This window comes from Dendropsophus ebraccatus, chromosome 14 (assembly GCF_027789765.1).
Source record: "Dendropsophus ebraccatus isolate aDenEbr1 chromosome 14, aDenEbr1.pat, whole genome shotgun sequence".
In the NCBI taxonomy this organism is placed as follows: domain Eukaryota; kingdom Metazoa; phylum Chordata; class Amphibia; order Anura; family Hylidae; genus Dendropsophus; species Dendropsophus ebraccatus.
In genome coordinates this window covers 76,581,799-76,606,388 of record NC_091467.1, presented here as the reverse complement: position 1 = coordinate 76,606,388, position 24,590 = coordinate 76,581,799, and the positions used below count along the sequence as shown (strand labels likewise).

The 24,590-nt window shown below is 51.0% G+C and overlaps 1 protein-coding gene across 1 annotated transcript in view; it reads right to left on the bottom strand.

The window, feature by feature from the left end:
- SRC (SRC proto-oncogene, non-receptor tyrosine kinase) overlaps positions 1 to 24,590 on the bottom strand; it is a 41,478-nt gene that overhangs the window by 2,285 nt on the left and 14,603 nt on the right. The window contains exons 2-11 of the mRNA XM_069953829.1: positions 19,784 to 20,021; positions 16,228 to 16,327; positions 13,716 to 13,814; positions 11,054 to 11,157; positions 6,398 to 6,547; positions 4,045 to 4,200; positions 3,419 to 3,598; positions 2,112 to 2,188; positions 1,882 to 2,035; positions 9 to 140 (exon numbers count right to left, since the gene is read on the bottom strand). Coding sequence (XP_069809930.1) covers positions 9 to 140; positions 1,882 to 2,035; positions 2,112 to 2,188; positions 3,419 to 3,598; positions 4,045 to 4,200; positions 6,398 to 6,547; positions 11,054 to 11,157; positions 13,716 to 13,814; positions 16,228 to 16,327; positions 19,784 to 20,021 — 1,390 coding nt within the window. The remainder of the gene's footprint in view (positions 1 to 8; positions 141 to 1,881; positions 2,036 to 2,111; positions 2,189 to 3,418; positions 3,599 to 4,044; positions 4,201 to 6,397; positions 6,548 to 11,053; positions 11,158 to 13,715; positions 13,815 to 16,227; positions 16,328 to 19,783; positions 20,022 to 24,590) is intronic.

Below are 24,590 nucleotides of genomic sequence, written 5' to 3'. Positions count from 1 at the left end.
GTACTCACCAGGGTATGGAACCCTTCCCTTCGTAGTCAGCTCCGTTAGGAGGATTCCAAAAGACCAGACGTCAGATTTAATGGTGAATCGTCCATATAATGCGGCTTCGGGGGCCGTCCATTTAATTGGAAACTTGGCACCTATAAGGACACAAGGATCAGCAATAACTATCTCGGGATGATAGGTTCAGGCACCATACTGCCCATATATACTGCCTATACACCCCCAAAAGTACTTGTACGAATACGCCATACACCTTCAATAACTGATCCCTCCCAGAAGAAGGGTTGGGCAGTGAAATTCCATCATGCGGACTCCGATCTCCACTGACACCATCTGTCGGAGTCCCAGAAAACCCCCACTTTATATTGATAGTAAAGGTCCCCATAGTGTTTGACCATGTCCTGCTCCATATATAACGTAACCACAGCAGACACGCACGTCTGTGGCCAGAATGTGGTGATGGAATACATTACCCACTCGTGACTGATATGATTCATTTACTAAGGAAATGACAAATCACTTAAAAGGAAAAAAAAATGGAGGGAAAAAAAACCCCAACTCATTGAGTCACCCGTCCCGGGATCACAAGGACTGTCCATACGGGACCAAACTAAAGGGTTCCTCCATAGGAAGATAAGTGCTGGCATATAGAGGTGGCCACCTGACATAGCGTGTTATGCGGTGTATGCTGGAAGCGCTCACCAGGGTAGATGCCCCGCCTCTATGACTAATGACACTTAGCGGCATCCATCTTACACTGGGTGCTTTACAGATCCACAGAGCAGGGGTAGATTCAAATAAAACCACCTGAATGGAGGCCAAAATGAGACGGTGCAGGAAATCAGCCAATCCCAGGGCCTGTTACATAGGACGGTATAGGCCTGGAGTCCCCGGGTAATAAGGCCTTTACTCTCAGTCTGAGGCTGTCCGGGCATAATGGGAGCTGTAGTCCTAACGTCAGAGGCCTCTACCATACAGCCTCCCCCTTCTCTATAGGTGGTATGACCCGCCGCCCCTCTCCCATAGATACTTCAGAAAGGTAACATGGGAAATGGCCTCCCAAATGTCTCCAGTAGTCAATCACCCCATCAGGAGCCTCTGCAGACTACAACCTTACAACACGTGTGTGAACACTGTCTTATTGCCATCTCTAGGCAAGTATCGTGTCTGTATAACAATATCCGACACACTGTAACTAGAAAATGACGCGCAATAAATATTCATCAGATATGCAACATAGTGATCCTTATCATTAGTGACCTGTAAATCCGATGATTATAATGACATCACACAGGTCAATGACCAAGTATGTAGATAATCCATTAGAACTAGAAGGTTTCCAGACACTACATACCTATCAGCCATCAGTATCAGGTGTATGGGGGGGGGGGGATATCACACATCATATCACTGCCCGCCCCTTTGTTCTTTGAGAGATAAGCCGCAGCCAGAGCTTACCCCTCTCTATAGAGGACACAGGAATGTTCGGCTGTAGTATGTATGGGAGAGAGGCAGCGGGTCATACCACCTATAGAGAAGGAGGAGGCTGTATGGTAGAGGTCTCTCTATTCGGCCACCAGTCATTGAGGGTGTATGCCCACCCACATACGCCATAAAACATGCTACACAAGGGTGAAACGGAGTGTCTAGTGGGAAGCGGCCATGTTCTTCTAAGCCTGGACGACCCCTTCATAGAGGAGACCTACTCCAGCCAGCCGTGCGCTTCCACCAGTCTCCGTATATTTGCTTGGACTGTTGGTTAAGCAGAAAGCAGCAGCACAGAATAATAATAATAGAGATAAACATGTAATTATATGGCGTGTGTATATAATTACGGGGAGACGGCGGCAGCTGATGAGTCAGGGACGGCGCTCATACCTTGCCGGGCTGTGTACTCATTATCTTCTATTAGTCGTGCCAGTCCGAAGTCGGCCACCTTACACACCAGGTTCTCCCCCACCAGAATGTTGGCCGCTCGGAGGTCGCGGTGCACGTAGTTCATCCGCTCCACATAGGCCATGCCGGACGCAATCTGTTACAGCGAGACATCATGTGTCAGGCAGAGGCAATAAAAGCTTCACCAGATAATACCAGGCAGCCAGACGTACCTGCGCCGACATGTCAACAAGCTGCGGAAGCCGGAGGTAGCTGCCCATCTCACTCTTCAGGAAGTCCAGGAGGCTGCCTAAGAGCAGAGACCAAGGTCAGGGGTAATGGAGTCACATCAGGGGGGCAGACACGGCACAGGATCAGGGGGGCAGACACGGCACAGGATCAGGGGGGGCAGACACGGCACAGGATCAGGGGGGGCAGACACGGCACAGGATCAGGGGGGGCAGACACGGCACAGGATCAGGGGGGGCAGACACGGCACAGGATCAGGGGGGGCAGACACGGCACAGGATCAGGGGGGGCAGACACGGCACAGGATCAGGGGGGGCAGACACGGCACAGGATCAGGGGGGGCAGACACGGCACAGGATCAGGGGGGGCAGACACGGCACAGGATCAGGGGGGGCAGACACGGCACAGGATCAGGGGGGGCAGACACGGCACAGGATCAGGGGGGGCAGACACGGCACAGGATCAGGGGGGGCAGACACGGCACAGGATCAGGGGGGGCAGACACGGCACAGGATCAGGGGGGGCAGACACGGCACAGGATCAGGGGGGGCAGACACGGCACAGGATCAGGGGGGCAGACACGGCACAGGATCAGGGGGGCAGACACGGCACAGGATCAGGGGGGCAGACACGGCACAGGATCAGGGGGGCAGACACGGCACAGGATCAGGGGGGCAGACACGGCACAGGATCAGGGGGGCAGACACGGCACAGGATCAGGGGGGCAGACACGGCACAGGATCAGGGGGGCAGACACGGCACAGGATCAGGGGGGCAGACACGGCACAGGATCAGGGGGGCAGACACGGCACAGGATCAGGGGGGCAGACACGGCACAGGATCAGGGGGGCAGACACGGCACAGGATCAGGGGGGCAGACACGGCACAGGATCAGGGGGGCAGACACGGCACAGGATCAGGGGGGCAGACACGGCACAGGATCAGGGGGGCAGACACGGCACAGGATCAGGGGGGCAGACACGGCACAGGATCAGGGGGGCAGACACGGCACAGGATCAGGGGGGCAGACACGGCACAGGATCAGGGGGGCAGACACGGCACAGGATCAGGGGGGCAGACACACACGGCACAGGATCAGGGGGGCAGACACGGCACAGGATCAGGGGGGCAGACATAGCACAGGATCTGGGTAACACTCTGCAGTCACATCATGGGGCAGACATAGCATACATTCAGGGGTAATGCTCTGCAGTAACATCATATGGTAGACACAGCACAGGATCGGGGTAACGCTCTGCAGTCACATCCCGGTGTCCTGGTCTATACGCACCTTTACTCATGTACTCTGTGACTATGTAGATGGGCTCCTCTGACACCACCGCGTAGAGCTGCACCAGCTTCTCATGCCGCAACTTCTTCATCACTTGGGCCTCCTGCAGGAAGGCTTCAGGGGACATCGTACCAGGTTTGAGGGTCTTAATGGCCACCCGGGTGGTTCCATTCCATGTACCTAACAGCAGAACAAGGGGTTACAATATGGCTGCAATACAGAACCAAATGGCTGCCACATTGTAAAGGAAGGGATCATCACACAGTATACAGGAGTATATAGCTAGGATGTGCCGTCACAGAGTATACAGGAGTATATAGCTAGGATGTGCCGTCACACAGTATACAGGAGTATATAGCTAGGATGTGCCGTCACACATTATACAGGAGTATATAGCTAGGATGTGCCGTCACACAGTATACAGGAGTATATAGCTAGGATGTGCCGTCACACAGTATACAGGAGTATATAGCTAGCTTCTCTCCAGCAAGCAGCAATGCTCCTGACTGAGCAGGGCAGGACAACATTGCGGCCAATGCCAAGTGTCTGCTCAGAAGCCGCACATGCTCCCCCACCCGGTCCCATCAGTCCATGTATTCCACCCTGTGTATATACCGTATACTCACCCATCCAGACTTCTCCAAAGCATCCCTGCCCCAGCTTCAGCTCCAGACGTAAAGAATCCCTCGGGATTTCCCAGGCGTCCTTGGCCAGTCCCTGAGTCTGCGGCTTGGAGGTCGGGCACACGTTGGTCAGCCGGTGACACAAACCGTCAGCGTGTTCTAAAAACCAGAAAGAAACACAATGAGAAGGACGTAAACAATGCTTCACCCCGATATATATAACTTCTCATAGGAATAGCTGGAGATCATGTGTAACCCGGCTAGAGGGGTCACTGCGTATGTCCCCTGCCCCCCGTCCTCTGCCCGTGTATGTCCCCTGCCCCCAGTCCTCTGCCCGTGTATGTCCCCTGCCCCCAGTCCTCTGCCCGTGCATGTCCCCTGCCCCCAGTCCTCTGCCCGTGTATGTCCCCTGCCCCCAGTCCTCTGCCCGTGTATGTCCCCTGCCCCCTATCATCTGCCTGTGTATGTCCCCTGTCCCCCAGTCCTCTGCCCGTGTATGTCCCCTGCCCCCAGTCCTCTGCCCGTGTATGTCCCCTGTCCCCTATCATCTGCCTGTGTATGTCCCCTGTCCCCCAGTCCTCTGCCCGTGTATGTCCCCTGTCCCCCAGTCCTCTGCCCGTGTATGTCCCCTGCCCCCAGTCCTCTGCCCGTGTATGTCCCCTGCCCCCTATCATCTGCCTGTGTATGTCCCCTGTCCCCCAGTCCTCTGCCCGTGTATGTCCCCTGCCCCCAGTCCTCTGCCCGTGTATGTCCCCTGCCCCCTATCATCTGCCTGTGTATGTCCCCTGCCCCCTATCATCTGCCTGTGTATGTCCCCTGTCCCCCAGTCCTCTGCCCGTGTATGTCCCCTGTCCCCCAGTCCTCTGCCCGTGTATGTCCCCTGTCCCCCAGTCCTCTGCCCGTGTATGTCCCCTGCCCCCAGTCCTCTGCCCGTGTATGTCCCCTGTCCCCCAGTCCTCTGCCCGTGTATGTCCCCTGCCCCCTATCATCTGCCTGTGTATGTCCCCTGCCCCCTATCATCTGCCTGTGTATGTCCCCTGTCCCCCAGTCCTCTGCCCGTGTATGTCCCCTGCCCCCCGTCCTCTGCCCGTGTATGTCCCCTGCCCCCAGTCCTCTGCCCGTGTATGTCCCCTGCCCCCAGTCCTCTGCCCGTGTATGTCCCCTGCCCCCAGTCCTCTGCCCGTGTATGTCCCCTGCCCCCAGTCCTCTACCCTTGTACGTCCCCTGCCTGTACCATACACCATCCCACTCAATCTGCAATGGTTACGGTTCCTCCTACGTCATCTAACAACCAGAGATGTTGCCATATTGTGCTGATTGTGACAACGTCTTTATGTCTGTGGTCACCGACTACAGCAAAAGACTCAGGGGGACAAGTATTAAGGTGCGTATTGGCGGAAAGTGCCGATTTGCGTATTATTTTATTCGCAAATGGACGATTTGCATATCGCATATCGGCACTTTCCGACGGGTACGTCGGGGTGGGGGTGTGGAGGGGGCGGAACGGGGGGGCACGGACTCAGAGTCCGCACGATTTATCTTTTGCTTCGGCAAAAGATACGCCGAAAACCTACTCCACCTTTCAGGTTTTCTGCCGTGCGCACCGACGCGTAGCGCCGGAGATGTGGGGACATTTATAAGTCCGGCGTAGAAAACGTCCCCCTCAGAGAGCAAACAGGTAAAATATGAGGAGGACCCAGGAGGCCCAAGACGCGCAGAGGCCCAAGACGCGCAGAGGCCCAAGACGCGCAGAGGCCCAAGACGCGCAGAGGCCTCTCCTGGTGCTGCCAGAGGAAGAGGCAGAAAGTACTCAGATCCTGAGCCAAGAAAAGCCGCCACCTAAGTGTGAAGCTGCGGCTTCCTCCAGTCTATGGTGTCTATAGTGACGGGGGAGGGGGACACTACTGCTTCACAGGTAACATGCAACACAAACAGTAGTGACCGGACATAAAAGACGACGACCCTGTAACATGGTGGAAGACGAGAGACCTTCACCCGGAGCATCACAGGCCGCGACACCACCCCGATCCATTGTGTAACGTGATCTAGAGATCAGAAAGAACCTGGAGCTGAAGGGGAATCCGCCATCTCTGCATCGTGCTCAGAGATAAAACACCATATCAGAGACTCTCAGCTGACGGCAAAGTTATAAAACCAGGTTTTCCTTCCAAGCTTAAGTGTCATAGAGGCGGGGCTAAGCTGCAGCATGCATGGCTCCTCTGCAGGACTTTACACCATTTTTCTTTCATCACATTCGGGCTCATTAGGCCACACCCACATCCCTCTAAGCCACACCCTTCTTACAATACAATCCCACAGATGAGCGCCCCCCGCAGGTGCCCCCCGGTAATCTTACTGCTGTAATAGGCCACCAGCTGCTGGAGATTGCTGAACTGAGTCCGCGACGTAATGTAGAAACCACCGCTGTCCAGCTTCCGGATCTTGTAATGTTTCACGTTTAGACCGCGGTTGGGATCGTAGTCAGAGACAGAGAGGCAATAGGCACCTGCGGATACAGGAACAATCCAGAAAGGGAGAAGGTTACTAAACATTGAACAGACAGGTGATCGAGCTTTCTGCACAGCATTTAGAGAGACGCTTTACAGCAGCCCCCATGGAAATGAGAGAGAATACACTGGAAGGAACCCTGTCAACTTCTATGGGAGAGTCTTGTAGGCATGCTCTGTGATCTGTGCAGGAAGGGGGAGGAGCTGTGTCCATCACCTATTGTGAATGAGGTGATCTGGTTTTATCTATATACTGGTGTCACCTATCACTGTAATGGTCTATGTGACCATAGAGGAGACAGACGAAGGTGATCTCTACATAACAGGAAGTGTGCGCCACCTCTGTCCATGTCAGGAAGTGTGCGCCACCTCTGTCCATGTCAGGAAGTGTGCGCCACCTCTGTCCATGTCAGGAAGTGTGCGCCACCTCTGTCCATGTCAGGAAGTGTGCGCCACCTCTGTCCATGTCAGGAAGTGTGCGCCACCTCTGTCCATGTCAGGAACTGTGCGCCACCTCTGTCCATGTCAGGAAGTGTGCGCCACCTCTGTCCATGTCAGGAAGTGTGCGCCACCTCTGTCCATGTCAGGAAGTGTGCGCCACCTCTGTCCATGTCAGGAAGTGTGCGCCACCTCTGTCCATGTCAGGAAGTGTGCGCCACCTCTGTCCATGTCAGGAAGTGTGCGCCACCTCTGTCCATGTCAGGAAGTGTGCGCCACCTCTGTCCATGTCAGGAAGTGTGCGCCACCTCTGTCCATGTCAGGAAGTGTGCGCCACCTCTGTCCATGTCAGGAAGTGTGCGCCACCTCTGTCCATGTCAGGAAGTGTGCGCCACCTCTGTCCATGTCAGGAAGTGTGCGCCACCTCTGTCCATGTCAGGAAGTGTGCGCCACCTCTGTCCATGTCAGGAAGTGTGCGCCACCTCTGTCCATGGCAGGAAGTGTGCGCCACCTCTGTCCATGTCAGGAAGTGTGCGCCACCTCTGTCCATGTCAGGAAGTGTGCGCCACCTCTGTCCATGTCAGGAACTGTGCGCCACCTCTGTCCATGTCAGGAAGTGTGCGCCACCTCTGTCCATGTCAGGAAGTGTGCGCCACCTCTGTCCATGTCAGGAAGTGTGCGCCACCTCTGTCCATGTCAGGAAGTGTGCGCCACCTCTGTCCATGTCAGGAAGTGTGCGCCACCTCTGTCCATGTCAGGAAGTGTGCGCCACCTCTGTCCATGGCAGGAAATGTCCAGAGCATTTATAAAAATATATAAAAATCTCCAGTCTTCCAGAACTTACCAGCTGCTGTATGTCCTGCAGGAAGTGGTGTATTCTCTCCAGTCTGACACAGTGCTCTCTGCTGCCACCTCTGTCCATGTCAGGAACTGTCCAGAGCAGCAGCAAATCCCCATAGAAAACCTCTCCTGCTCTGGACAGTTCCTGACATGGACAGAGGGGGCAGCAGAGAGCACTGTGTCAGACTGGAGAGAATACACCAATTCCTGCAGGACATACAGCAGCTGATAAGTTCTGGAAGACTAGAGATTTTTACACAGAAGTAAATTACAGTTCTACATAACTCTTTAGCACCAGTTGATTTAAAAGAAAAAGTTTTTTGCTGGAGTACCCCTTTAAAGGGAATGGAGCTGAATTGTAATACACACACAGCCTGAGGACAGGGGGGGGGGGGGGGGGGGGGCGCTGTTTTTGCAATAAAGTAGCTGTGCTTTTCCTAATCCTGGATAAACCTTTTAGTTTTACGGCCATAAAATGAATACTGTGTGTGAACATCACCATAGACTAGTACGCTATCCGACGGACGGCTCCATGTAATGATCAGCCCAGCCTGATATATAACAACGCTGTATACAGGTCCGACTGCCTGATATATAACAGCGCTGTATACAGGTCCGACTGCCTGATACATAACAACGCTGTATACAGGTCCGACTGCCTGATACATAACAACGCTGTATACAGGTCCGACTGCCTGATATATAACAGCGCTGTATACAGGTCCGACTGCCTGATATATAACAACGCTGTATACAGGTCCGACTGCCTGATATATAACAACGCTGTATACAGGTCCAACTGCCTGATACATAACGCTGTATACAGGTCCGACTGCCTGATATATAACAACGCTGTATACAGGTCCGACTGCCTGATATATAACAACGCTGTATACAGGTCCAACTGCCTGATACATAACGCTGTATACAGGTCCGACTGCCTGATATATAACAACGCTGTATACAGGTCCAACTGCCTGATACATAACGCTGTATACAGGTCCGACTGCCTGATATATAACAACGCTGTATACAGGTCCAACTGCCTGATACATAACGCTGTATACAGGTCCGACTGCCTGATATATAACAACGCTGTATACAGGTCCGACTGCCTGATATATAACAGCGCTGTATACAGGTCCGACTGCCTGATATATACCAACGCTGTATACAGGTCCGACTGCCTGATATATAACAACGCTGTATACAGGTCCGACTAACAGGGCGCTCGTATAGCCGCGCCCCGACAGCCAATCCCTATGGGCAGATTTAGGATTACATTGAGGTCAATGGGCGACACTGAGGACTAATAATAAGAGCGAGCTCGGAGCCCCATAGACACAACAGGGAAATAAAAAACATCTCGGTTCTACGTCTCCATTCACACAATTTGCTGTTTTAAGTTTTTATTATATATTTTTTTTATTTTTGGTCTTTTTAACCCCCGGCGTCCTGCATCTCTATCCAGCATCGCAGCCGCTCTCGCTCATTCAGCTGTTTTGTTATTAGGATTTTCCCACACGGTGAGAGCAGCGCCAGGAGGGTTTAGTGTGTGCGCGGCGGCGGTGGCGGGCGATGGATGGTGACAGATGCGGGAAGACGGTGCGGAGCCCACACATAGCGGGGGATATCCGAGGAGATGGGGGGACACATGGATCAGACAGGGGACGACAGGAGGATGTGAGGGGATAGCCGGTGGCCCGGTGTCACTCTCCCATCACTCCGCCGTGAATAAAACATATCAGGGCTGAAGCTCCACGGCGTCTCCCCCGAGCTCCGCGCACAAGAACGAAAGTGGAGCCCTGAGGCCGCAAGCAAACACATCGCTTCTAGTTGCTACGGGTAACATGGATATTCATCTCACTGACCCACTTACTGCAACTCCCCCCATAGGAAAGGTGCCCCCCCTCCCCACGCTGCCGGGGGCAGGCCTGACAGAAGGGCGGCGGGAGACCGAGGAGATATGCAAAGCAGAGGAACCAGACATTACACATCGCCCCTTGTTTTCTGTCACTCTGTACATTCAGCACCGATGCCCCCATCTCCCAGCATCCCCCAGTACCAGATCTGGCACCATCTCCCAGCATCCCCCAGTACCAGATCCAGCACCATCTCCCAGCATCCCCCAGTACCAGATCCAGCACCATCTCCCAGCATCCCCCAGTACCAGATCCAGCACCATCTCCCAGCATCCCCCAGTACCAGATCCCTCCCCGGCATCCCCCAGTACCAGATCAGGCACCATCTCCCAGCATCCCCCAGTACCAGATCCAGCACCATCTCCCAGCATCCCCCAGTACCAGATCCAGCACCATCTCCCAGCATCCCCCAGTACCAGATCCAGCACCATCTCCCTCCTCCAGTACCAGATCCAGCACCATCTCCCAGCATCCCCCAGTACCAGATCCAGCACCATCTCCCAGCATCCCCCAGTACCAGATCCAGCACCATCTCCCAGCATCCCCCAGTACCAGATCCAGCACCATCTCCCAGCATCCCCCAGTACCAGATCCAGCACCATCTCCCAGCATCCCCCAGTACCAGATCCCTCCCCGGCATCCCCCAGTACCAGATCCAGCACCATCTCCCAGCATCCCCCAGTACCAGATCCTGCACCATCGCCCTCCCCCAGTACCAGATCCAGCACCATCTCCCAGCATCCCCCAGTACCAGATCCAGCACCATCTCCCTCCCCCAGTACCAGATCCAGCACCATCTCCCAGCATCCCCCAGTACCAGATCCAGCACCATCTCCCAGCATCCCCCAGTACCAGATCCAGCACCATCTCCCTCCCCCAGTACCAGATCCAGCACCATCTCCCAGCATCCCCCAGTACCAGATTCAGCACCATCGCCCTCCTCCAGTACCAGATCCAGCACCATCTCCCTCCCCCAGATCCAGCACCATCTCCCAGCATCCCCCAGTACCAGATCCAGCACCATCTCCCAGCATCCTCCAGTACCAGATCCAGCACCATCTCCCTCCCCCAGATCCAGCACCATCTCCCAGCATCCCCCAGTACCAGATCCAGCACCATCTCCCTCCTCCAGTACCAGATCCAGCACCATCTCCCAGCATCCCCCAGTACCAGATCCAGCACCATCGCCCTCCCCCAGTACCAGATCCAGCACCATCTCCCTCCCCCAGTACCAGATCCAGCACCATCTCCCTCCCCCCTAATATCGTCGCCATCTTATAGCACTAGGCCATGCATGGTCTTCACCTTTGGTGGTCTCGCTCTCTCGCACCAGGAAGGTTCCTCGTGGATTCTCCTGGTTGAGCAGCAGCCGCTCCGACTCTCTCCGCGTAATCTTGCCCAGGTACCACCTGCAAAGGGCAGAGAAGAGATGTATGGGCCACGGAGACCACCACATGCTGAATTATAGAGAGATACAAGAAGGTGAAAGGGAATCTGTCAGCTACAAATCACGTTCTGCTGCGACAGATACTGTTGGGTCAAGGAGACACATGGCACCTTACATATATCAGTCTGTGCTTTCAGGACGTACAAAAATACTGTCATTCTCCAGAGTAAAGTGCCAAAGAGGCGTTCCCGAGCTCCTGACGTGCTGCCAGCCTCCTCCCCCTCCTACTGGATATCAAGCAGGGATGAGAGGGGGAGCGAGGAGGCATTGCAGTCCTCAGCACTTCAGGGAATGATAGAATTATTCTATGTTCTGGAAGCACAGATGGATTTATGTAAGATATCGGGGGCTTTCTAGACGTAACAGAATCTATCAGGGTCAGCAGTTCAGGACGTGAATTGTAGCTGACACAGATTTATATTTGGAGCCCACTTTAAAAAAAACGTCATTAGTTTCATACTGCCCGAACCATGGACACCATGAATGAGTGACGGCTCCGTTATTACAGTGATGGAATATTCACGTGGAGTCAGATATATCGGGGGTCCTGGTCATCCTGGTGGTCCCTGGCGGCTTCAGCTCACCCCGCTGCTCTTGGTTGATAAGATTTGTGAGAGTCCTATGGTAATGTCCTGTTATGTTATGGGTTATGTTTGGTACAAACTCCCATGATGCACCAGTTCTGCTCCCATTCTCTACAGTAAGGGTCACAACCTGCAGAACAGTAGAGGACCCCACCTCCCCCCTGCAGACCCCTAGTAATAAACCGCGGAAGGTTCACCAGGGGACGTAACCCTAGACACCGGCCAACCTATTATTCCCAATGCTAACAAGGTCCCAATCCCGGACCTCTCACTCCAATATAATAAGGTCCCAATCCCGGACCTCTCACTGACCGTCTCCAATACTAACAAGGTCCCAATCCCGGACCTCTCACTGACCGCCTCCAATATAATAAGGTCCCAATCCCGGACCTCTCACTGACCGCCTCCAATATAATAAGGTCCCAATCCCGGACCTCTCACTGACCGCCTCCAATATAATAAGGTCCCAATCCCGGACCTCTCACTGACCGCCTCCAATATAATAAGGTCCCAATCCCGGACCTCTCACTGACCGCCTCCAATATAATAAGGTCCCAATCCCGGACCTCTCACTCCAATATAACAAGATCCCAATCCCGGACCTCTCACAGACAGTCTCCAATACTAACAAGGTCCCAATCCCGGACCTCTCACTGACTGTCTCCAATACTAACAAGGTCCCAATCCCGGACCTCTCACTGACCGCCTCCAATATAATAAGGTCCCAATCCCGGACCTCTCACTGACGTCTCCAATACTAACAAGGTCCCAATCCCGGACCTCTCACTGACAGTCTCCAATACTAAGGTCCCAATCCCGGACCTCTCACTGACCGCCTCCAATATAACAAGGTCCCAATCCTGGACCTCTCACGGACAGTCTCCAATACTAACAAGGTCCCAATTCCGGACCTCTCACTGACCGCCTCCAATATACTAAGGTCCCAATCCCGGACCTCTCACTGACCGCCTCCAATATAATAAGGTCCCAATTCCGGACCTCTCACTGACCGCCTCCAATATACTAAGGTCCCAATTCCGGACCTCTCACTCCAATATAATAAGGTCCCAATCCCGGACCTCTCACGGACAGTCTCCAATATAATAAGGGTCCGAAACCTGCACTGTCACATTACAGAAAACCTATCACATCACTTACAGACAAGTCAAAAAGAGTCATCTGTTGGGTTCTAGGTGTTCGGACCCCCCCAGCGATCACTCTAAACATGGGAACTAAACATCCATTGATCTAAACTATTGAAGTCATTATTATACTACCTTAGTGGCTGCAAAGATGGAGCTTCCCTTTAAAGGGGAACTCCAGCAATTGTTTTTTCTTTCAAATCAACTGGTTTCAGAAAGTTATAAAGATTTGTAAATTACTTCTATGTAAAAATCTCCAGTCTTCCAGTACTTATCAGTTACTGTATGTCCTGCAGGAAGTGGTGTATTCTCTCCAGTCTGACACAGTGCTCTCTGCTGCCACCTCTGTCCATGTCAGGAACTGTTTAGAGCAGGAGAGGTTTTCTATGGGGATTTGCTGCTTATCTGGACAGTTCCTGACATGGACAGAGGTGGCAGCAGAGAGCATTGTGTCAGATTGGAGAGAATAAACCACTTCCTGCAGGACATTCAGCAGCTGATAAGTACTGGAAGACTGTAGATTTTTACATAGAAGTAATTTACAAATTGCTATAACTTTCTTAAACCAGTTCATTTGAAAGAAAACATTTTTCGCCGGACTTCCCCTTTAAGATAATGAAGGTAAGTTTGAGCCTATATATGAGGGGATGGAATATGAGAAGTGTATACCCCCCTCCCCCATACCAAAAGAGAAAAGTTACTCTAAGGTGCCCCCGGCATAGAGGTCTCCACACATTTTGGGGCTCTTCTAAAAGAAAATCATCACCCTCAAAAATAAAATTAATAAAACTTACTCTTCCGCCTGGATGGAGTCAGAAGGAGCCACATAGTTGCTGGGAATATATCCAGTCTGTCCGGAGCTGAGGGAGCGAGCCAGCCACCAATCTCCTTCCCTGCAGGACACAAAACCTTATTCCTACACACAGTCTGTACAAACGCATAGAGAACACCGAGGACACGGAGGACACAACGGACCGTCCGATAATCATCCCACCACATACCTGATGTCTGGCCTCCTATGGTGCAGCATGTGAAAGAAAGAGATACAGGATCATACATGGTGACATAGAGAAGCGGAGCCAGATAGAGAAAGAGAGAGAGAGTCTGGCGCATGAGCCAAAAACAGGACAACTGATTATAACAGAAAACCAGCGCCAAGACAAGACTGGAGCAAAAAATATCACACGTAAAAGATCAGGAAAGTCATAAAAGGCTAAAAGCTACATGTGAATTTACCCTCAGAATATACTTGGGAGGATCAGACTACACTAAGTGCATGTTTGTAGTCTGTAACCATGGAAACGCACAGGTCTGCACTGCAGCTGATGAAGATCCAAACTAATATAACGTGTAGGTAAACGTATCCTGCTCAGAGGGTGATGCTGGTGGTATACAGAGTCACAGAAAGTATATGGATATCATGTGGCATTCCCAGCAGTCAGGAGTAGACTAAAGTATGAGGGACTGTGGGGGTCCCGGTACAGTACCCGCTGTAACTCAGCCTGTGCACACCTGTCTCTCTATTCAAATCACATACAAATAGGCAGCATAGGAATACAAAGAAAAAAACAGAGAAAAATCTATACAAAAATAAGAAAAAGGTATACATACTATGTAAGACGCCCTGATAAACCTACAGGCTCCACCCGAAATAAATAAAAAAAATACACACACACACACACACACACCTCTCCCCTCCTCAGTCAGAGATCCTGCGGGGGCGGCATCACATGGTACAGCTCTAGTCATATTCATATATATATATTCATATATATATATATATATATATATATATATATATATATATATATATATATAATCTGTATTTTCATTGGACAAGCCCTTCAAGCCATAGGAAGCTGGGATTCCACATGCTGGAACAGTACAAGCCCTTTCTTTCTTACAGGATACAGCCGGGGGCTATGAAACCTCTATCAGTGCCTAAAATGTTTAACCTACTGACCTAGTATAAGCTGTCGGCATAGAAGCACTCCGGCCTAGTAGTATGCAAGAGCTCAGAGAATCTTGCAGGGAGGGGTGGGAGCAGGCATGCATGCTGCAGCTCAGTATTGCAGAAGAAAAAGGGGGAATCAGCTCACCCTCAAGCAAGTAGTGGTAAATATCTAGCACAGTTCTCAGAAAAAATAGAGCGCGTGGATAGTGGTGCGGGTTGTCACCCGTATAGGCAATTCCAAATGATGAAAGGTTCCACAGCTCCTTGTAGTGGTATCAAAAACTTTATTGGTACATTCAAAAAATAATAAAAACTTTTAAAACCGCGCGGAACCTTTCATCGTTTGGAAATGCTGCAGCTCAGCTCATCCAGGCTAGGAGTATCTGAGAGCACTCAGGGCATCATGCAGGGAGGGGTGGGGGAGGGAGCAGGCATGCATGCTGTAGCTCAGCTCATCCAGGCTAGGAGTATCTGAGAGCACTCAGGGCATCATGCAGGGAGGGGTGGGGGAGGGAGCAGGCATGCATGCTGTAGCTCAGCTCCTCTAGGCTAGGAGTGTCTATAAGTGCTCAGGGCATCATGCCGGGAGGGGTGGGGGAGGGAGGAGGCATGAATGCTGCAGCGAGGCACCATCTGTGACACTTGGAGCTTGAAAGGAAAAAAAACTTTTATAACTGTGCAGCTAAAGGACTGTAAGACGTACTGTGCCATTACTAAAGAGTAGAGATGAGCAAACTGGGTATTTGATTAGTGGCGGCTGCTGAACTTGGATAAAGCTCTAAGGTTGTCTGGAAAACATGGATACAGCCAATGACTATATCCATGTTTTCCACATAGCCTTAGGGCTTTATCCAAGTTCAGCAGCCCCCGCTAATCACATGCCGAATGTTCAGGTTCGGATGGACTCCAGCTGCTCCAGGGTCGCTCATCTCTACTAAGGAGCAATAGAAAAACAAAGTAGCCAGAGAAATGTTGATGCCGCCACCTGGCGCAGGAGTCCCGATCCCAGGCTTTGTCACATTAATAATATTGGTCATCCTCGCCCCACCCATCCACGCCCCACCCATCCACGCCCCACCCATCCACGCCCCACCCATCCACGCCCCACCCATCCACGCCCCACCCATCCACGCCCCAACCATCCTCGCCCCAACCATCCTCGCCCCACCCATCCTCGCCCCACCCATCCACGCCCCACCCATCCACGCCCCACCCATCCACGCCCCACCCATCCACGCCCCACCCATCCACGCCCCACCCATCCACGCCCCACCCATCCACGCCCCACCCATCCACGCCCCAACCATCCACGCCCCAACCATCCTCGCCCCACCCATCCACGCCCCACTCACGTGTTGTTGACGATCTGCAATCTGTCCCCTTTTTTGAAAGACAAATCAGTTTCCGTACGAGACTCGTAATCGTAAAGGGCTACAAAGGTGGTGACGCCCCCTAGAGGAGAGAAGGCAGGGTGAATGGACAGTACAATGCCGCCATACTTCGTTACTGACTAATAAACAAGGCCTACACCAGGTCTGACGGATGGAGAGCATAGCCCCGGGCAAAAACCAATCACTCCCCTCCCCCTCACACAACGGCCTATAAAGGGGAATCAGTAACTTTTATTGTTCTCTTAGGATCCACAGTAAAGCCCAGAAGCCTCACTTTACAGGGCACTTAAAGGGTTAATGTCATCTAATAAAGTGACGGCATGCGGAGGTCTGATCCCATCTCAGGGTAATGGTAAAGCCTGGTGAGATACCATCCCTCTGTAAAAGCAGGGACAGGGAACCTATAGCATGCAGATCCTGAGCCTCCCCCATGTCTATAGCTGCAGATCCTGAGCCTCCCCCATGTCTATAGCATGCAGATCCTGAGCCTCCCACATGTCTATATACTGCATGCAGATCCTGAGCCTCCCGATGTCTATAGCTGCAGATCCTGAGCCTCCCCTCCCCCATGTCTATATACTGCATGCAGATCCTGAGCCTCCCACATGTCTATATACTGCATGCAGATCCTGAGCCTCCCACATCTCTATATACTGCATGCAGATCCTGAGCCTCCCACATGTCTATAGCTGCAGATCCTGAGCCTCCCGATGTCTATAGCTGCAGATCCTGAGCCTCCCCCGAGTCTATAGCTGCAGATCCTGAGCCTCCCCGTGTCTATAGCTGCAGATCCTGAGCCTCCCCCGTGTCTATAGCTGCAGATCCTGAGCCTCCCCCATGTCTATAGCATGCAGATCCTGAGCCTCCCCCATGTCTATATACTGCATGCAGATCCTGAGCCTCCCACATGTCTATATACTGCATGCAGATCCTGAGCCTCCCACATGTCTATAGCTGCAGATCCTGAGCCTCCCGATGTCTATAGCTGCAGATCCTGAGCCTCCCCCGAGTCTATAGCTGCAGATCCTGAGCCTCCCCGTGTCTATAGCTGCAGATCCTGAGCCTCCCCCGTGTCTATAGCTGCAGATCCTGAGCCTCCCCCATGTCTATAGCATGCAGATCCTGAGCCTCCCACATGTCTATATACAGCATGCAGATCCTGAACCTCCCCCAGGTCTATAGCATGCAGATCCTGAGCCTCCCCCGTGTCTATAGCATGCAGATCCTGAGCCTCCCCTCCCCCATGTCTATATACTGCATGCAGATCCTGAGCCTCCCCCATGTCTATAGCTGCAGATCCTGAGCCTCCCCCATGTCTATAGCATGCAGATCCTGAGCCTCCCCCCAGTGTCTATAGCATGCAGATCCTGAGCTTCCCCAGTGTCTATAGCATGCAGATCCTGAGCCTCCCCCATGTCTATAGCTGCAGATCCTGAGCCTCCCCCGAGTCTATAGCTGCAGATCCTGAGCCTCCCCGTGTCTATAGCTGCAGATCCTGAGCCTCCCCCGTGTCTATAGCATGCAGATCCTGAGCCTCCCCAGTGTCTATAGCATGCAGATCCTGAGCCTCCCCCGTGTCTATAGCATGCAGATCCTGAGCCTCCCCCATGTCTATAGCATGCAGATCCTGAGCCTCCCCCATGTCTATAGCATGCAGATCCTGAGCCTTCCCCATGTCTATAGCTGCAGATCCTGAGCCTCCCCCGTGTCTATAGCTGCAGATTCTGAGCCTCCACCCTCCCCCATGTCTATATACTGCATGCAGATCCTGAGCCTCCCCCATGTCTATAACATGCAGATCCTGAGCCTCCCCCATGTCCATAGCTGCAGATCCTGAGCCTCCCCCATGTCTATAGCATGCAGATCCTGAGCCTCCCCCATGTCTATAGCATGCAGATCCTGAGCCTCCCCCATGTCTATAGCATGCAGATCCTGAGCCTCCCCCATGTCTATAGCATGCAGATCCTGAGCCTCCCCCATGTCTATAGCATGCAGATCCTGAGCCTCCCCCATGTCTATAGCATGCAGATCCTGAGCCTCCCCCATGTCTATAGCTGCAGATTCTGAGCCTCCACCCTCCCCCATGTCTATATACTGCATGCAGATCCTGAGCCTCCCCCATGTCTATAGCTGCAGATCCTGAGCCTCCCCTCCCCCATGTCTATATACTGCATGCAGATCCTGAGCCTCCCCCATGTCTATATACTGCATGCAGATCCTGAACCTCCCCCATGTCTATATACTGCATGCAGATCATGAGCCTCCCCCATGTCTATAGCTGCAGATCCTGAGCCTCCCCCATGTCTATATACTGCATGCAGATCATGAGCCTCCCCCATGTCTATAGCTGCAGATCCTGAGACTCCCCCATGTCTATAGCATGCAGATCCTGAGCCTCCCCTCCCCCATGTCTATATACTGCATGCAGATCATGAGCCTCCCCCATGTCTATAGCTGCAGATCCTGAGCCTCCCCCATGTCTATATACTGCATGCAGATCCTGAGCCTCCCCCATGTCTATAGCTGCAGATTCTGAGCCTCCACCCTCCCCCATGTCTATATACTGCATGCAGATCCTGAGCCTCCCCCATGTCTATAGCTGCAGATCCTGAGCCTCCCCCATGTCTATAGCTGCAGATCCTGAGCCTCCCCCATGTCTATATACTGCATGCAGATCCTGAGCCTCCCCATGTCTATAGCTGCAGATCCTGAGCCTCCACCCTCCCCCATGTCTATATACTGCATGCAGATCCTGAGCCTCCCCCGTGTCTATAGCTGCAGATCCTGAGCCTCCACCCTCCCCCATGTCTATATACTGCATGCAGATCCTGAGCCTCCACCCTCCCCCATGTCTATATACTGCATGCAGATCCTGAGCCTACCCCATGTCTATAGCTGCAGATCCTGAGCCTCCCCCATGTCTATAGCTGCAGATCCTGAGCCTCCCCCATGTCTATAGCTGCAGATCCTGAGCCTCCCCCATGTCTATAGCTGCAGATCCTAAGCCTCCCCCATGTCTATAGCTGCAGATCCTGAGCCTCCCCCATGTCTATAGCTGCAGATTCTGAGCCTCCACCCTCCCCCATGTCTATATACTGCATGCAGATCCTGAGCCTACCCCATGTCTATATACTGCATGCAGATACTGTTGACTTTATAACATTGGGAAATATCGGCCTGATTTTGCAGATGTTACAGGACCTGTCAGGGCTACACGACGATTCACGGTTGTGCGACCATGTCGCACGTGATTCCATCATTCATACAAGTGAATGGGGGTCACATACGCAGCCGTGACTGTGGGAGTTGCTGTATAGCTACAGCCATACACAGGGCAATGTGCTGCCGATAATGCTAATAAAACGGCCACAATCATATCCACTCAGCCGATGAGCGACCATTTCTTCTACAGGCAGCGTATCCGGTATGAGCTTTTCCTCGAAAAACCCAATGGGCCCATGAGAAGAGGGAACCATTACATATCACTCCCAGACACGCACATCACACCCCTACACACCTGATAATGGTCCAGACCTCTGCGGAGACGTGACCGTATCTGAAAAGTTGACCCCTCCGAACGGTGTAAGATCACAGTTGCCCCCAAAAGGTTGGTTAGAAGGACGATGAGAGTCCAGGCTCTTGCTGGGAGTCTGAGAAGCCGAGAGGGAAGGAAAGGGTGTGTGCGAACCTTCGGCAATGTCCAGACTGCGGCTCCGTGGCCCACCTTCTCGTGGCTTGCTCTTCGTACCGCCCATCTGTTACAGGGGTGAAAGCAACTGTGTTAGACAAGGTGATCGAATCTACTGAAGAATACATCACATGACCATAAACGAGACCGTCCAGTGGCCCAGAAGACCGGAGGTTCATTTACTTTATAGGACAGACACTTAATGAATGTTATTCCGAGTGGTCAGGCGTCTCCGGACCCCCTAAATGAGGTCACGAGACACTATCCCCCCCCCCCCCTCATAAAGCAGAAGTGTGGAGGTGGGGGAGACTTAATTGAAAGTCTTGGAATGTGCGGTGACGGCAAAACCCGAGGAAGAAAGAGAGAAGGGGGAGGTTGGCATGGGAAGGAGAAGGGCGAGAGGAGGAATGAGGGAACAACAGGTGGTAAAACAGACGTGATCAGCGAGCGGAATGGAGGCAAACAGTGAGTTATTGATCCATCGTGAACACGAGAGGCGACGGCAAGAGTGAAAGGAGAAGACGTCTGTGGAGGAATCAGAAGGGACAACACCGAGGACATAAAGACATCACTATACACAACAAGACAACCCACCGATTCATTACAGTCCAACTTCTCAGAGACGCTCAGAGGCAACGCAACCCGACCAACCATGGCGCCATCCATCTGCACCGGCACTGACCAAGAAGTCCACACATGGTGGAAGTGTCCCACCCAGGACTCCGCCATCCATACGCAGGTTACATCCAAAGGGATGTGCACTGACAGCTCAGTGATGGGCGGACTCCGCCATCCATACGCAGGTTACATCCAAAGGGATGTGCACGGACAGCTCAGTGATGGGCGGACTCCGCCATCCATACGCAGGTTACATCCAAAGGGATGTGCACTGACAGCTCAGTGATGGGCGGACACCGCCATCCATACGCACGTTACATCCAAAGGGATGTGCACTGACAGCTCAGTGATGGGCGGACACCGGCATCCATACGCAGGTTACATCCAAAGGGATGTGCACTGACAGCTCAGTGATGGGCGGACTCCGCCATCCATACGCAGGTTACATCCAAAGGGATGTGCACTGACAGCTCAGTGATGGGTGGACTCCGCCATCCATACGCAGGTTACATCCAAAGGGATGTGCACTGACAGCTCAGTGATGGGCGGACACCGCCATCCATACGCAGGTTACATCCAAAGGGATGTGCACTGACAGCTCAGTGATGGGCGGACACCGCCATCCATACGCACGTTACATCCAAAGGGATGTGCACTGACAGCTCAGTGATGGGCGGACACCGCCATCCATACGCAGGTTACATCCAAAGGGATGTGCACTGACAGCTCAGTGATGGGCGGACACCGCCATCCATACGCAGGTTACATCCAAAGGGATGTGCACTGACAGCTCAGTGATGGGCGGACACCGCCATCCATCCAACCTGTTCATTCTTTGGACGGAGGGTGGAATGCGCCGGTACATAGAATGGAGTCTATGACACAGAAGGAGACGCACACAACTGCCTCAATTCCATAGCATGCACATACCCTTACGTGTTATTATCTACTTAGTCTCCTTCCCCCAGTTCTAAGCTGCTGCTTTCTGCTGAAGACACAAAAATCTGTGAGCTTTTCTCTCTGTCTCTTCCTCCTCCCCCCTCCCTTCTGAGACTGCTGATGTAAACAAGTCCCTGGCAGGCTGTATCTGTAACATTGATAGAATAACCCTTCCAGCACTATAAAGAAGCTACAATGTTGCAGATACAGCCTGCCAGGGATTTGTTTACATCATCTGTGTCAGAAGGGAGGGGGGAGGAGGGGGGAGACAGAGAGAAAGAATCACACACTGATTTTTGTGTCTTCAGCAGAAAGCAGCAGCTGAGAACTGGGGGAAGAACACTGAATAGATAATATATAATAACAAGTATGGAAGGATATGTTAGTCTCACCATGGGCAGCAACATATCAAAAGTTCTGTCTGAGTGGAATATCCCTTTAAGTACAAAAAGGGGAGATTTATGCCCATAGTATATGGGAGCCATAGAGAGAGGCAGCAGTGTGGCTGATAATCCTCATTTATACGGACAGACAAAAGATTCAACCCACCAATGGCCGCTTCTCTCGCCGGTTTTTTTACACAGAATGATTATGAGGTAAATGTCGCTTTCAGGATCATCATTACCGATTATCAAACCATGTAATAGGATCCGATCAGCTCAGCAGCCAATCACAGCGCAGCTTTCATTATGAGCTGTGATTGGCTGCCATTATACGCCTCAATCCACAGCCATGGCGATCAGTCAGATTGGCGCTGGCAGCGTCTATACAAGGCACAATCGATGCAATACACCGACAGCGGCGCTGACCGGGTCACCTGGCAGAAAAAGGAAGACCGGGATTTTCAGCAATTTTTGAGATTCAAAATAAAGGCCAAAAAGCCGAGGGTGAAGACTGCAGCAATGGCCGAACTACAGGTCCCAGCAGTGCTGAGGATGGACGATCTGCCCAATTACCCAATCTCTTGTTTCTTCTACGTCTCAGATCACCACAAAAGCCGCAGAAAAGGAGAAGTTATAAACCTTATAAAAGAGTCATTAGGGAGAAACAGGCCGAGACTGATATCACTGGACTGTCTGGCTGATATATAACTAAGATACAGGACACACAGGGGTATAGCTCATATATACAGGACACACAGAGGTATAGCTCATATATATATACAGGACACACAGGGGTATAGCTCATATATACAGGACACACAGAGGTATAGCTCATATATATATATATATACAGGACACACAGGGGTATAGCTCATATATATATACAGGACACACAGAGGTATAGCTCATATATATATACAGGACACACAGGGGTATAGCTCATATATACAGGACACACAGAGGTATAGCTCATATATATATATATATACAGGACACACAGGGGTATAGCTCATATATATATACAGGACACACAGAGGTATAGCTCATATATATACAGGACACACAGAGGTATAGCTCATATATATACAGGGCACACAGAGGTATAGCTCATATATATATATATATATATATATATATATATATATATATATACACAGGACACACAGGGGTATAGCTCATATATATATATATATATATATATATATATATATATATATATATATATATACAGGACACACAGAGGTATAGCTCATATATACAGGACACACAGTGGTATAGCTCATATATACAGGACACACAGTGGTATAGCTCATATATACAGGACACACAGGGGTATAGCTCATATATACAGGACACACAGAGGTATAGCTCATATATACAGGACACACAGGGGTATAGCTCATATATACAGGACACACAGAGGTATAGCTCATATATACAGGACACACAGAGATCTATAAGTAATATATACACAAATATATAATATATACATATACAGTGGTGCTTGGATTAGGAGTATAATCCATTCCGGGCGGTGCTTGTAATCCAAATCCACTCTTATACCAAAGCAAATTTCCCCATAAGAAATCACTGATCCACAGACAATTGGTTCCACACTGCAAATATACTGATTATTATTCTGAATAACATGTAGAAGAGATGAAACAATGAGAAGCAGCTGAATCTGAGATATTATAAGTTACTGTACAGTATAGCAGCATGTGGTATATAATGTATAGTAACTGTATAACCCTGATAACACAGCAGCTGGATATGTGATATATAAGTTACTGTACAGTATATCAGCATGTGGTATATAATGTATAGTAACTGTATAACCCTGATAACACAGCAGCTGGATATGTGATATGTAAGTTACTGTACAGTATAGCAGCATGTGGAGTATAATGTATAGTAACTGTATAACCCTGATAACACAGCAGCTGGATATGTGATATATAAGTTACTGTACAGTATAGCAGCATGTGGTGTATAATGTATAGTAACTGTATAACCCTGATAACACAGCAGCTGGATATGTGATATATAAGTTACTGTACAGTATATCAGCATGTGGTGTATAATGTATAGTAACTGTATAACCCTGATAACACAGCAGCTGGATATGTGATATATAAGTTACTGTACAGTATAGCAATCAGCATGTGGTATATAATGTATAGTAACTGTATAACCCTGATAACACAGCAGCTGGATATGTGATATATAAGTTACTGTACAGTATAGCAACATGTGGTATATAATGTATAGTAACTGTATAACCCTGATAACACAGCAGCTGGATATGTGATATACAAGTTACTGTACAGTATAGCAGCATGTGGTATATAATGTATAGTAACTGTATAACCCTGATAACACAGCAGCAGCTGGATATGTGATATATAAGTTACTGTACAGTATAGCAGCATGTGGTATATAATGTATAGTAACTGTATAACCCTGATATCACAGCAGCTGGATATGTGATATATAAGTTACTGTACAGTATAGCAGCATGTGGTGTATAATGTATAGTAACTGTATAACCCTGATAACACAGCAGCTGGATATGTGATATATAAGTTACTGTACAGTATAGTAGCATGTGGTATATAATGTATAGTAACTGTATAACCCTGATAACACAGCAGCAGCTGGATATGTGATATATAAGTTACTGTACAGTATAGCAG